This window comes from Platichthys flesus, chromosome 18 (assembly GCF_949316205.1).
Source record: "Platichthys flesus chromosome 18, fPlaFle2.1, whole genome shotgun sequence".
Classification (NCBI taxonomy): Eukaryota; Metazoa; Chordata; class Actinopteri; order Pleuronectiformes; family Pleuronectidae; genus Platichthys; species Platichthys flesus.
Genome location: NC_084962.1, coordinates 21,354,341 through 21,367,636, shown reverse-complemented (window position 1 = coordinate 21,367,636; position 13,296 = coordinate 21,354,341). Strand labels below are relative to the sequence as shown.

Genomic DNA, 13,296 nt, shown 5'->3' with positions numbered 1-13,296 from the left:
TCACACCCGTTCACACACTATGTACACCAGTTCACATCCCGTTTACACCAGTTCACATCCCGTTTACACCAGTTCACACACTGTCGACACCAGTTCACATCCCGTTCACACCAGTTCACACACTGTTCACACCAGTTCACACACTGTTCACACACTGTTCACACACTGTTCACACACTGTTCACACACTGTCGACACCAGTTCACATCCCGTTCACACCAGTTCACACACTGTTCACACCAGTTCACACACTGTTCACACACTGTTCACACACTGTTCACACCAGTTCACACCAGTTCACACACTGTTCACACCAGTTCACACAATATGTACATCAGTTCACATCCCGTTCACACCAGTTCACATCCCGTTCACACCAGTTCACATCCCGTTCACACCAGTTCACATCCCGTTCACACCAGTTCACATCCCGTTCACACCAGTTCACACACTGTTTACACCAGTTCACACACTGTTTACACCAGTTCACACACTGTTCACACCAGTTCACACACTGTTTACACCAGTTCAAACACTATGTACACCAGTTCACACACTATGTACACCAGTTCACACACTGTTTACACCAGTTCACACTATTTACACCAGTTCACACACTATGTACACCAGTTCACACCTTGTTTTTACCAGTTCACACCTTGTTGTTACCAGATCACACACTATATACACCAGTTCACACACTGTTCACACCAGTTCACACACTGTTTACACCAGTTCAAACACTATGTACACCAGTTCACACACTGTTTACACCAGTTCACATACTGTTTACACCAGTTTCGAACACTGTTTACACCAGTTCACACTATTTACACCAGTTCACACACTATGTACACCAGTTCACACCTTGTTTTTACCAGTTCACACCTTGTTGTTACCAGATCACACACTATATACACCAGTTCACACCCTGTTTATACCAGTTCACACCTTGTTGTTACCAGTTCACACTATTTAAACCTGTTCCCTAGGGTTGGGAATCGAAAATTAGAGCCGGATATGAATTTGGTTCGGCTTTTCGTTTCTAAACTGCAAAGAAGCTGTATGTCTCTTCCAGGACCTGCCTCCGTCCCCAGGTCCCGTAGCAGCCTGTCCTCAGGTGGAGACCTTGAAGAGCATGAAGGTGAGTGGCTGAGATGATCCGTGACCAGCAGAAGACAGTTTGCACATCGGAGCTGAACAGTGGACAGACGGGACAGCGTTCGATGTCCTGCAGTCCCGAGTGTGTCCTCTTCAGCTCGTTATCACAGACGGTTCAGCTGCTACTGATCTGTTATAGAATATGAGATATTATCCATCACAGTTCTTAAAGGGGACAATTATTGATGTTACATTAGTTTACAGAGACAGAACGTTTTGTTCTCATTATCCACAGAAACAAATTTGTGTTGTTTAGTTCATTTAATGCATTTTCAACAATATCTCAGTTTCTACTCATTTAAACAGTTAAAGACATCGAGGCTGAGATGAGTGGTGTAATGTCGCCTGTCTACCACCAGGGGTTACCACTGCTGTGTAACACGAAGCAGAGCTACTGTGCATCCTCTAAAGAAATGATCATTTTACCTCTTATTTTACTGAGGATCAAACTGTTTAATAAAAATCAGAGCAGAACAAACATCCAGAACAGAAGAACATCTGGGATTGTTTCACTGTGAAGACGTAATAAATGTGTAAAGTTTTACAAACTAATATTAGATTTATTCTGTTTTTGAGATTAAAGATGTGATGTCACTGGCTCCTCCTCCTTCTGGCTGATGTCAAAGGGGAGAAGACGATTTGTCTAATGTCCACACACAGTAGACAATTGACTTGCTGTATAATGTGGAAATTCTAATATCCAAAGATTTGCAATTTTATAAATTTGAAAAATCATATCTTTCTTTTTTGTTTTTCTCAACACATTAACTGTGATCACGACAGCAATGGAAATGTGATGTATGCTACGCTGCTCTTCTAATTGACTATCATGAAATGTATGTTTAGCAAAAAAAGAATTAAAAAATATATATATTCACACAGTTTAATAAACACAACTTCCTGTTCACACACACACACAACTTCCTGTTCACACACACAACACAGGATGCGTTGTCTGCAATTATTCTGAATAATTTTGACACGGAACAAACGTGATCACTATAATAATAATTTACTGTTTTAATTAAATTGTCTGATTACAAAAAGAAAACAAAAGACTTTAAAGTTCCTGATCTCCTGAGGATGAACACCGTCAGAACAAACCGGAGAAGTTTAGATCCACGACTGTTCAGAATATAGGGACCAGTAGAGTCCAGAAGGGACCAGTAGAGTCCAGAAGGGACCAGTAGAGTCCAGAAGGATCAGTCAAGTCCAGAAGGGACCAGTAGAGTCCAGAAGGGACCAGTAGAGTCCAGAAGGATCAGTCAAGTCCAGAAGGGACCAGTAGAGTCCAGAAGGATCAGTCAAGTCCAGAAGGGACCAGTAGAGTCCAAAAGGATCAGTAGAGTCCAGAAGGGACCAGGAAGGTTCTGTTAGGAGCCCGGAGGTCGTCCTCCTTGTTGCTCCTCAGTTGCTGCATTCAGCTCTAAGGAGTTCTTGTTGGACTGGATCTGGATCTGGCTGCTGTCGGACCTCGGTCTCAGACGGGCTTGGTCACGGACCTGCACCAGGCCTCTCCTCAGCTCCTTGCGGATGTTCTCACTGGACAGGACGTAGAGGATGGGGTTGATGGCGCTGTTGACGGTGGAGAGGCCGAGGGAGATGGTGTAGGGGGTGTACATGGTCTGCTCGAAGCGACAGGGGACGTCCTGCGGCCCAGTGAAGTGGAACATCACGGCCCTGACCAGCAGAATCAGATGGTACGGGGCGAAGCAGACCAGGAACAGGAGCACCACGGCCACAGCCAGCCAGCGGACCCGCTCCTTCTGCTCCCGCCGCAGCCCCGTGCTGCGCTGCACGTTCACCAGGACGCCGCGGTTCGTCGCCATCAGCAGCAGCAGCGGGATCAAGAAGCCGACGATGAAGCGGGCGTAGTTGAAGCCCATCACGGTGGCACTGGTCTGACTGGGCTCGAAGCAGCGCCGGTCTCCCTCGGCAGCGTCGCCCTCACTCATGGTGAAGACAGGAAGGTGTCCGACCGCCACCAGCAGGACGATGGCGAGGGCGATGAGCACGGCGAGGCGCTGCCGCCGCAGGCCTCGGGACTCCAGGCTGTGGACCACGGCCACGTAGCGGTCGCAGGAGATGCAGCAGAGCAGGAAGATGCTGACGTACATGTTGTTGAAGAAGATGTAGCCCGTGAGCTTACACATGGCCGAGCTCCACGGCCACACGTGACCCTGGCTCACGTAGTGCGCCCACAGAGGCAGCGTGAGCAGGTAGGTGAGGTCACACAGCGACAGGCTCCACAGGTAGACCCCCAGCACGTTGCTCCTGCACACCTGCAGCCAGGTGAGGTAGAGGGTCAGCAGGTTGGCCGGCAGCCCGACCAGCAGCACCACGCTGTACAGCAGCACCAGCGGCAGGCGGCCATCGTCGAACGGCAGCTCACACGCCACCAAGGAGCTGCCATTGATCTTCAGAGGAACTGAGTCGGTCACTGGAAGCTCGTGCATGATGTCTGCAGACAAACAGACAAACAAACAAACAGACAAACAAACAAACAAACAAACAAACAAACAGACAGACAGACAGAGTTCAACAGCTGCTGAACATCTGGTTTACATCAAGTTCAAGCAGGACTGGTCTTCAGATGAAGATCATGAGACTGATCGAAAGCTGCAGCAGGTCTGAAGTGATTCAACCATCGAGAAGCAAAGAGAGTGAACGCCTGACGTAGTCTGTGTGTCTCTCTATATTGTTATTGTTATTGTGTTATTGTTATTGTGTCTGACTCACAAACACACACGACTGTGAAGAATCTGTTGAGCTCTGATTGGCTGATTATCTGTGACCTCATTCAATTTCAGTCCTGATCAATAATTTAACTTCATGAAGCTGTGATGTAGCAGATGGGCGGAGCAGAGCTTTAATAATTCATAGTTGACCTCGTTACATCTGACAAATAAAAACACTGAATATTAAAGAAACATTGTTGCTATGGAAACATCATAATGTGGAGTTGTAGAAAATTTATTTTTAAAGTAAATTCAACTAAATTCAAGTTAAACACACTTGATTATAAATCACAAAAAAAAACAAGAAAGTATATATAATCACAATATCTACCACAATAATCTCAATAAACAGATAATCTACTATCAGTAGACTCTATAACAATCAGTATATTTATAATCATGGCTGTTGCTATATATCAGAATTCAGTTTGTTATTGATTAGTTTCACATGTTTTATAAACAGTGAATATTTATAAACACCTAATTATATGGAATATACGGAAGCAGAGTTAAAGCAGTGATATTTATTTGTATTATTAAAAGTAAAGTCTCACCTTTGTCGTGTGCATCCTCCCTCGTGTGTTCACGTGTCTGCTCAGCACATCCTGGACGTCTTCTCTTTGTCTGTCTCCGTCCTGTGACGTCACGTGACTTCCTGCAGGGCGGAGACTCCAGATCACGTGACAACACACGCTCATTATTAATTCAAATTCATTCATAATCAACAAAAATAACAGAATAGGATGAGAGGAATGTGTCCATGTGCTGAGAGTTCTATAAACAGCTTTTCAAATACTCATAAAAGACATTTTCATTCAACAATTAAACTGATTGATAAAAAGTGTGTGTGTGTGTGTGTGTGGGGGGGGGGGGGTTCAGAGTGAAGGAGAAAGTGTCGCTCGGGTGTTTGGATGGAAACAGATTCTACACAGCTTCATAGACAGGAAGTGGTCCCATGCAGAGGAACTGGTTGAGAGGGACTTCCTGTTTGACCTGTGGCCTGAACACTAACTGGGAGACCAGTGAGGTCCAGTGGGTTCCACTGCTGCTGACCAGCTGGACAAACTGATCCTGGTGCAGCCAGAGCTTCTGGATCTCAGCCCGCTGCAGGTCCTACCACAGAGTCTCCTCTGTCTCCTCCTCTACATGAACATGAGAAACATTCAAATCCATCTCACAGGTTCAAATAACTTTATTGTTCTTGTAAAAAAAAAGGAATGGGTTTGTTCCTGTTGTCATGGTGATGGACAGTCTCCAGGGGCACACCCTTCAGAGGCTGCAAGGGACGGCTGTGTGGTGGGGCGGGGGGGGCAGCGACTCTGTGAGACGGTCCGTCTCTGTGGTGTGACGGGGGGGGGGGGGGGGGGGGCGTCTCTGAAGTGTGTGTGTGGGGGGGGGGGGTCAGTTCTTCCAGCGGATTTGCTGAAAGAGAAGAAGGAACAGTGAGGTCACAGGCGGTGGACTAGTGGCAGAAAATCCGACGGTGGTCTCTGGTTCGAATCCACAGAGTCACAACAAAAACAACATACCTGGACGGACAACACCTGGATCTGTTCCACGCTGCCTACCCCACCCCACTGTCTAAGTGCCCCTGAGCAAGGCACCTTACTCCCATAACGCCTGCTCCCAGGGCCCGTGCGTGGCTGCCCACTGCTCTGTGTCCTCCTCATGGGTCAAAGCATGTCGTATGTGTGTGGGACAATAAATGGATCTTATCTTAACATGACGAACATGATGAAGACGAGCGCCCCCCCCCACTCACCGGGTTCTCCAGCAGCTCTTTGATCTTCGTCTCCTCGGAGGAACCTTTCTCCACCTTCTCTCGGTATCCTAGCAACAGCTTTCGGTCCTTCAGGTCCCGGTACGTCTGATTGGCCGAGAGAAACATCACGTGATTAACAGAGAATCATCCAATCACAGAGCTTCACGTGCGGCGGGTCTCACGTTGATGACGATGTCGTGACACTTCAGTTTCTGTGCCAGACAGATCCGGGTGTGGGCGTCGTCCACCAGGCCCACGTACTCCTGCAGCACCTGTCAATCACACAGCACAACTGTAAAGGGCCCTCCCACTTCAGCTGCTTCCACGTTGGCCCCGCCTCCTCACCCGTGTGGGGGCGGAGTTCTTCTGCAGGATGTCCACGACCCGATGGAAGCTGAGAGGGGACTTCTTCTTGGTGAAGCCGAGCCAGTTCCTGCAGGTGAACAGAGCGTCCACGTCCGACCACGCCTTCAGCTTCGCCCGCGCCGCCAGCGCCGTCACGAAGAACTGCTTCTCTGAGATCTGAGGTGGAGAAGCGTCTGAGACACGGCTGCTCCACACGTTTGATAAAGATATAATTAAAATGTTTGATAGGTTTAAAGAATTCTGTAAAGATGGCCTCTCTCACCCTGAAGGTGTGACGGATGTTCTGTGGACTGCTGAACGTCCCCTGAAAAACAAAAACCTTCAATCAATCCCTGTTCCCTGTGTTCATCTATATTCAACACCTCCATGTTTCCTCCGGTCCATGAGGAGCAGAGACCTCCGGCTCGTGGTAGTGGTAGAAGCAGCAGTAGTACAGGGTGGTGATCAGCGGCATGTTGAGGATCGAAGCTCTTCTGGGAAACTTCTGGAAGATCTCAGACTTCCCTCCACGCTCTGCCTGCCCGTCTCCGGCCTGTCAACAAGAAGGTTGTTTAGTGTTGACATGAAGAGTGAAGAACAAACAAGATGTCGGGACGTGGACCAGGTCTCGAACCTCGATGACGATCTGTCGCTCCAGCAGGGTGAAGTGGTCCTGAACGTGAGCCGAGTCCTCGGGAGAAAACGCCAGACTGGAACCAACAAGCCACACGGGACATCACACCAGGGTCTGACTGCAGTTCAGTCTGCCGGCCTGCAGGGGTCACTCACCTGAGGCAGCTCTTCAGGAAGTCCCGCCTCTTGTTCTCGTCTGCGATGCCCAGGTGCTCTTTGTACTGCAGCAGCTGTGTCCATGGAAACAGAAGGGAGACGACATCAGCATCCTGTCAGAAAGAGGATGGAGGTGTGAGAGACGTCCTACGTACCACCATGTCCTCGGTCCTGCCCAGGGTCCTGTCCAGGTGGGAACACAGACAGTCTTTGATTTAGTCTTTAGAAGAAAATGCATATTAGTTTTAGTCACATTTAGAAGCCACATGAACTCCTTGTGTCCCGTCCTCAGGCCCCAGGCCCCAGGCCTCAGGCCTCAGGCCCCAGGCCTCAGGCCCAGGGGACGGGACCCAGTGTTGTGTCTACTCCTCAACAGTCTAGCTTACAGTACTTAGGTTGTCCATTAGATATCCCTCCTAGCATAGGGCTATAGCAGGGGTCGTGACCTTTACTCTCAAAAGAGCATCATGAGGGGTAACATCAAACTCCTCATGAGGTTTTAAAAAATGATTGTGATTTAGTCAACCACCAACATTTCCTTCTCGCAAATGAAAGTTGAAATAGATTTAGTCATAGCTTTTATTTTCAAAGATCAGTTTTCGTCTCGTCTTAGTCGTGGGAAATAGTTCGAAAACTGGTGTGAACAGACCAGGGAACCAGTGTAAACTGGTGTGAACAGACCAGGGAACCAGTGTAAACTGGTGTGAACAGACCAGGGAACCAGTGTAAACTGGTGTGAACAGACCAGGGAACCAGTGTAAACTGGTGTGAACAGACCAGGAAACCAGTGTAAAGAGGTGTGAACAGACCAGGAAACCAGTGTAAAGAGGTGTGAACAGCTGAGAGCACCTGAGAAGCTCCAGCAGCAGCTTCTGGTCTCTGGTTTCACTCAGATAGTGGATGAAATGTCTCAGAGCCGTTTGTCTGGACTCCAGCTCCCGAAACAAAACCTCTGAACACAAGAACAAAGAGTCAGAGAACTGACCCAGGATCAGAACCGGTCCAGGGTCTAAGCTGACCGACCCAGGATCAGAACAGATCCAGGGTCTGACCGACTGCAGCCGTCTCACCTTTACTCAGAGTCCTCTTCAAATAAATCAAGATCTGTAAAACAAACATGGTAATTTGTCTGACTGAAGTTGTTGATAAAGTTTACAGATTCAAGTTTCATGAATGTATTTGTAAATAAAGTTACAGCCGTGATCACGTTTCCATCGTGAGCGCTGACGGAGAAATCCAGCAGCAGCAGTTTGTCCTGAAGAGACCGATACTTCTCCAGAGACACCGTCTGGCAACACAACGCAGTAAAAATACACAACTTTATATACTGTATACTACACTTTAAACCTAATACTATACTGTATATGTATACTCGCCTTTCCTTGCTGCATTCTGTGAACTGTCTCCTCAGGCGACCAATCACTGACATAGTCCTGACATCCACACAATGACATCATCATTAGTGAGAACATACAAAGTCTGGATAATCAGATGTCGCCAGATTACCAGTGTGTCGCCAGATTACCAGTGTGTCGCCAGATTACCAGTGTGTCACCAGATTACCAGTGTGTCGCCAGATTACCAGTGTGTCACCAGATTACCAGTGTGTCACCAGATTACCAGTGTGTCACCAGATTACCAGTGTGTCACCAGATTACCAGTGTGTCACCAGATTACCAGTGTGTGTGTTACCTTGTATTCAGATTTAGGTTTCCGCAGCTCCGGAGCGTAGAGCCTGGCAGACGAGTCGCTGGGCGCTAAAACACAAACACATGAAAAACATCAGCGTCCATCTTTTCCATTTATTTTTCTCTCTCTCTCTCTCTCTCTCTCTCTCTCTCTCTCTCTCTCTCTCTCTCTCTCTCTCTCTCTCTCTCTCTCTCTCTCTCTCTCTCTCTCTCTCTCTCTCTCTCTCTCTCTCTCTCTCTCTCTCTCTCTCTCATAGACTCACAGTCAGTGAAGGTCTGGAAGGTTCCTCCTCTTGTTTTTCCTGCAGAGAATCAGAACAAAGCTTCATCATCGACCTGAGACCCTGAAGCAGATCTGTGGTCAGGTCACTTCAGGTTTATTCAGTTCACCACGGGGACTCTACCTGAACAGCTGACCTGCTCCAGGTTAATTTGGAGATGAGAGCATACAGTCTAAGCTCCACCCACTCACCTTTGAACAAAGAACTCAGTGAGTATCCTGAGTGACTCTTGCCAGTCGTCTGTGTGTCAGTGTTGATTTTGGGGAAGGCTGGTTCTCTATCTGGCCTCTGATTGGACGCTGCCGTCTCTCTGACCGACCAGGAGATACCTGAGGAACCACAGGAGAATGACGTTTACACTGCAGCCAATCACAGCCAAGCTTTCTGCACAGGTTCCATAATAACAGTAGTGATGTCATACTCCCAACAGGCTCCCCGCTCCAGCTGACTTTCTCCACATCGTCTTCGTCCTCGTCTTCGTCCACCAGCCCTCGGATGCTGTTCACCGCTCGCTTCGACTCCTTCAACTGACGACAATAAAACATGAAGGTATGAAACTGTAGATTAAAGAAAACTGATTATTTAGCACAAGCATGTCAGTTGTGAAGTGTGTGTAAGAGTAAAGTGGATCAGGTCTGTTGTGGATCAGGTCAGTTGTGGATCAGGTCAGTTGTGGATCAGGTCAGTTGTGGATCAGGTCTGTTGTGGATCAGGTCTGTTGTGGATCAGGTCTGTTGTGGATCAGGTCAGTTGTGGATCAGGTCTGTTGTGGATCAGGTCTGTTGTGGATCAGGTCTGTTGTGGATCAGGTCAGTTGTGGATCAGGTCAGTTGTGGATCAGGTCTGTTGTGGATCAGGTCTGTTGTGGATCAGGTCTGTTGTGGATCAGGTCAGTTGTTGATCAGGTCTGTTGTGGATCAGGTCTTACTCTGCTGAATTCGTCATCTTCGTCATCGAAGGTGAAAGCTTTGAACTTGGAGCTGTTCCAGTAGTCTTCCTCATCAGGTTTACTCTTCATCATCTGCACAACAACAAACTTTATTTAAACTGTCAAAGTAAAAGTCGGACAGATGAATGTTCTACTGCAAACACATGAGTGTGTCTGTCTGTCCCTCTGTCTCTCTCTCTCTCTGGCTGTCTATCTGTCTCTCTCTGTCTGTCCCTGTCTGTCCCTCTGTCTCTGTCTCTCTCTCTATCTGTCTCTCTCTGTCTGTCCCTGTCTGTCCCTGTCTGTCCCTCTGTCTCTGTCTCTCTCTCTATCTGTCTCTCTCTATCTGTCTGTCTCTGTCTCTCTCTCTCTGTCTGTCTGTCCCTGTCTGTCCCTCTCTCTCTGTCTATCACTCTATGTCTGTCTCTCTGTGTTAGCAACAGAAGGCTAGTTAGCATGCTAGCAGATTTAACGCTGGTTTCACTCTGACAAACAGTAGGAACCGTGACGTCAGTGATGGGTATTTAACCTTTGACCCGACGTGACACGGATCGATTCCCTCCGAGTGTAAAACTGAGAATCGAACACAACTAATCAGCTGTTTTTACCTTCGGCTGCAGCGGATCCTCTTCTTCTTCTGTGGCGGAGGCTGGCCGCGCGATGGCTCCTGGGAGTTGTAGTAAATTGAGAAAAAAATGTCTGATTCTGCAGAAACATAACATCCGGAATGTGGACTTTTACTTTGAAAGTCTTCCCAGGAAGTGGGCACAGTGTGGAACCCTAATTTCAGCCGATCAGAGACAGAGTTTACTACTTCAGCTGAGCGGTGGTTGTACTGCTCGTAGTGGTCGCACTGGTCGTAGTGGTTGTAGTGGTTGTAGTGGTCTTAGTGGTTACAGGTGGATCAGTTATGGCCAAATGGGGGGAAGGAGATCCTCGTTGGATCGTTGAAGAGAGAGCAGACGCCACCAACGTCAACAACTGGCACTGGTCTGTTATTATCATTATTATTATCATTATTATTATCAACATTATGATATAGTAGTACTAGTAATGTTGGGAATATTATCATTATTATTATCAACATTATTATATAGTAGTACTACTAATGTTGGGAATATTATCATTAGTTTTAATTCTAAACTTATGACTTATTATCAGATTCAGACCCTGAGCTGCTTGTTAATATTAGTGTGTGTGTGTGTGTGTGTGTGTGTGTGTGTGTGTGTTATTTGACCCTGCAGCTGCCTCAGCACATGATCAGATATTTTTAAACACAGATTGTGATGTTGACAACAGGGCGGGGCCACATCGGTAGTGGGCGGGGCCACAGTTGTGGTGGGCGGGGTAAAACGGACGGCAACTCGGTTAGGATTTATAGTTGCCATGACAACAGACATCATGAAATGAACAGAGATTGTGACATCGTAGGAAAACGTTTTTACTTTTTGATGATGTCACGTTCACTGACTCATTCACTGGTTCTCTCAGAGGTTTATTTCATGTCCTCAGACTGTGACACAGAGTTAAGGACTCGTCTCTGTCCCTCGCCATCAGGACGGAGCGTGATGTCTCCGGCTGGTCGGCGCAGCGTCTGCGTCAGCTGCTGCTCGGGGTCAGGGTGCAGGGGTCAGAGGGCGTGTGTCAGCTGACCGGCATCGACCAACTGGACGGAGAAGCTTCCATCAACAACCGCAAAGGGAAACTGATCTTCTTCTACGAGTGGCAGCTGAGAGCCAGCTGGCTGGGTCAGTCCATCTGTGACATCACTCTAAAGCCAACGATGATGTCATGCTTGACTTGCTGTGACATCACACAGGTGTGACTGTGTCCTGTTGGCAGGTACATCCAGCAGTGGAGTGAAGTCCAGAGGAACCGTCTCCGTGTCCAACCTGTCGGACGAGAACCAGGAGGACGACCTGGACGTGGGTCAACGACCTCTTCGCTCTGATGACTCTTGATTTGATCAGATTGATTGACAGGTCTGTATTGATGATCATATTGATTAAAATGTGCCCGTGCAGATTTCCGTGTCACTGTGCAAAGATCAACCCGACACGCGACTCCTCGACCTCATGAGGGCGACCGGGGTTCCAGAGGTCCGGAGGGTTCTAGGCCAGTACGTCCACCAGCTGAAATCAGGTCAGTTTAAATTCAACCAATCAGAAGAGTGTGTTGATCCCTGTCGGATCCTGAGTGATCTGTGACCTCACAGAGTTCAGTCAGGGGATGATCCTTCCCGCCGCCACCGGTCCGAGACCACCTCAACCCGAGCTGAAGAACCAGACCAAGACCAGTAGAACTCAGGTGGAGTTCAGTTCATCATCCATCAGCCTGTGGGCTAGGGTTAACCCAACATGATGTCCATGTGTGTCCTCTGTGTCTTCTCCAACAGGTCAGCTCCACCCCCATGTGTTCTTCTAGCGCCGCCCCCTGTCCAACAGGTCTACGTATCCTGACGTCCAACTTTGACCTCAACGAAACCTTCCAAACATCCCCTGACGAGCTCTACAGGACCTTCATCAACCAGGAGGTACACAACCAGGACTGACTAAAACCACGTCCCACCAGGACAGACTAAACCACGTCCCACAGGACTGACTGTGTCCACAGTTTGTACAGGTGTTCACGCGCTCAGCGGCCGTGGTCGATGGTCATCATGGCGGCAGGTTCCTGCTGTTGGACGGGAGCATCAGTGGAGAGTTTACAAAGCTGGTGAGGGGACAGCTGCTCAGCCAATCAGAGGTCAGAAGGTTCAAAGATCACCCCGTAACCATAGTGCTGCTCACTCCCCCAGGTTCCGGACCAGAGGATCGAGATGAGGTGGCGGTTCAGGACGTGGCCCAGTGGTATGTCTCCCTCTTCTTCATGTCTTTTTCTGTTTAAAGACAATCTGACAACCCCCCCCCCCCCCCAACAGAGCACTACGCCTCCGTCCGTCTGCAGCTGGAGGAGTGAGGAGACGCCACTCAGCTCAGGATGCAGTGTCGAGGAGTTCCTGCCAGGGAGGAGGACACCACCAAGGAGGGCTGGGCCAGATTCTACTTCCAGGCCATAAAACAGACGTTTGGATATTGAGCTCGTCTGATTGGCTGAAAGGATCTTCACTGTGTCAGCATGATGGGCCAGGATGACTCCTCCTGACCTCTGACCTTTACCTAAAGCTCAGAGTTAAAGGAACAGTCCAACGTTTAATAAACTCTGTTTCATCTGTGTGAGGCTGTTAGCTTAGCACAAAGACTGGAATCAAAGAGAAACTATTAGCTTACAATAAATAACAAGAGAACAATCTCCATGTTGGAATGTTCCTTTAAAATGTGACAGAGTGTGTGTGTGTGTATCGGTGTGTCGGTGTGTTATCAGTTATCTTTAAGCTCACGTGTAGCCACCAGTTTCTCCTGAATCTCCATGTTCCTGCAGGTTGATGAATATCAAACATTTATTTCTTCATCAGATTCACTTTATTCTGAAGGAATGTTGGTGTTTCATTTTATATCTGTACACTAAAAGACAAAGTTCATTTAAAAATATACAAAACAACGAATCAGACAAAGAAACATGAAAATCATCAGTACATGAAAGTGAAGGTTTGTTTTCCACAGTTT

General features: G+C 47.9%; 3 protein-coding genes across 5 annotated transcripts; 1 reads left to right on the top strand and 2 right to left on the bottom strand.

Annotated features, from left to right (window-relative positions):
* Positions 1-2,155: 2,155 nt before the first annotated feature.
* gpr132b (G protein-coupled receptor 132b) lies at positions 2,156-4,941 on the bottom strand. Its single transcript, XM_062411292.1, has 2 exons — positions 4,453-4,941; positions 2,156-3,621 (listed from the first exon to the last, which is right to left on the bottom strand). Exon 2 carries the CDS (start codon positions 3,614-3,616, stop codon positions 2,534-2,536), a length of 1,083 nt encoding a protein of 360 aa, XP_062267276.1. The 5' UTR covers positions 3,617-3,621; positions 4,453-4,941; the 3' UTR covers positions 2,156-2,533.
* A 131-nt stretch (positions 4,942-5,072) lies between these two features.
* Positions 5,073-10,400, bottom strand: vipas39 (VPS33B interacting protein, apical-basolateral polarity regulator, spe-39 homolog). 3 transcript variants are annotated; one of them, XM_062411291.1, is made up of 19 exons: positions 10,300-10,400; positions 9,692-9,784; positions 9,185-9,290; positions 8,955-9,092; positions 8,746-8,784; positions 8,487-8,551; positions 8,171-8,227; positions 7,990-8,082; positions 7,865-7,898; positions 7,644-7,746; positions 6,950-6,977; positions 6,795-6,868; positions 6,640-6,715; positions 6,424-6,558; positions 6,289-6,330; positions 6,006-6,182; positions 5,843-5,932; positions 5,661-5,765; positions 5,073-5,320 (listed from the first exon to the last, which is right to left on the bottom strand). In XM_062411291.1, exons 2-19 carry the CDS (start codon positions 9,782-9,784, stop codon positions 5,300-5,302), a joined length of 1,476 nt encoding a protein of 491 aa, XP_062267275.1. In that variant the 5' UTR covers positions 10,300-10,400; the 3' UTR covers positions 5,073-5,299. The 3 variants fall into 3 exon arrangements, with proteins under 3 accessions (XP_062267275.1, XP_062267274.1, XP_062267273.1); XM_062411290.1 differs by lacking the exon at positions 5,073-5,320 and having other exon boundaries at positions 5,329-5,765; positions 8,002-8,082; XM_062411289.1 differs by lacking the exon at positions 5,073-5,320 and having other exon boundaries at positions 5,330-5,765.
* A 55-nt stretch (positions 10,401-10,455) lies between these two features.
* On the top strand, positions 10,456-12,984 carry LOC133973114 (activator of 90 kDa heat shock protein ATPase homolog 1-like). The gene is made up of 9 exons (XM_062410765.1): positions 10,456-10,681; positions 11,249-11,439; positions 11,534-11,616; positions 11,716-11,833; positions 11,907-11,998; positions 12,087-12,224; positions 12,305-12,406; positions 12,489-12,540; positions 12,612-12,984. Exons 1-9 carry the CDS (start codon positions 10,602-10,604, stop codon positions 12,647-12,649), a joined length of 894 nt encoding a protein of 297 aa, XP_062266749.1. The 5' UTR covers positions 10,456-10,601; the 3' UTR covers positions 12,650-12,984.
* The last annotated feature ends 312 nt before the right edge of the window (positions 12,985-13,296 follow it).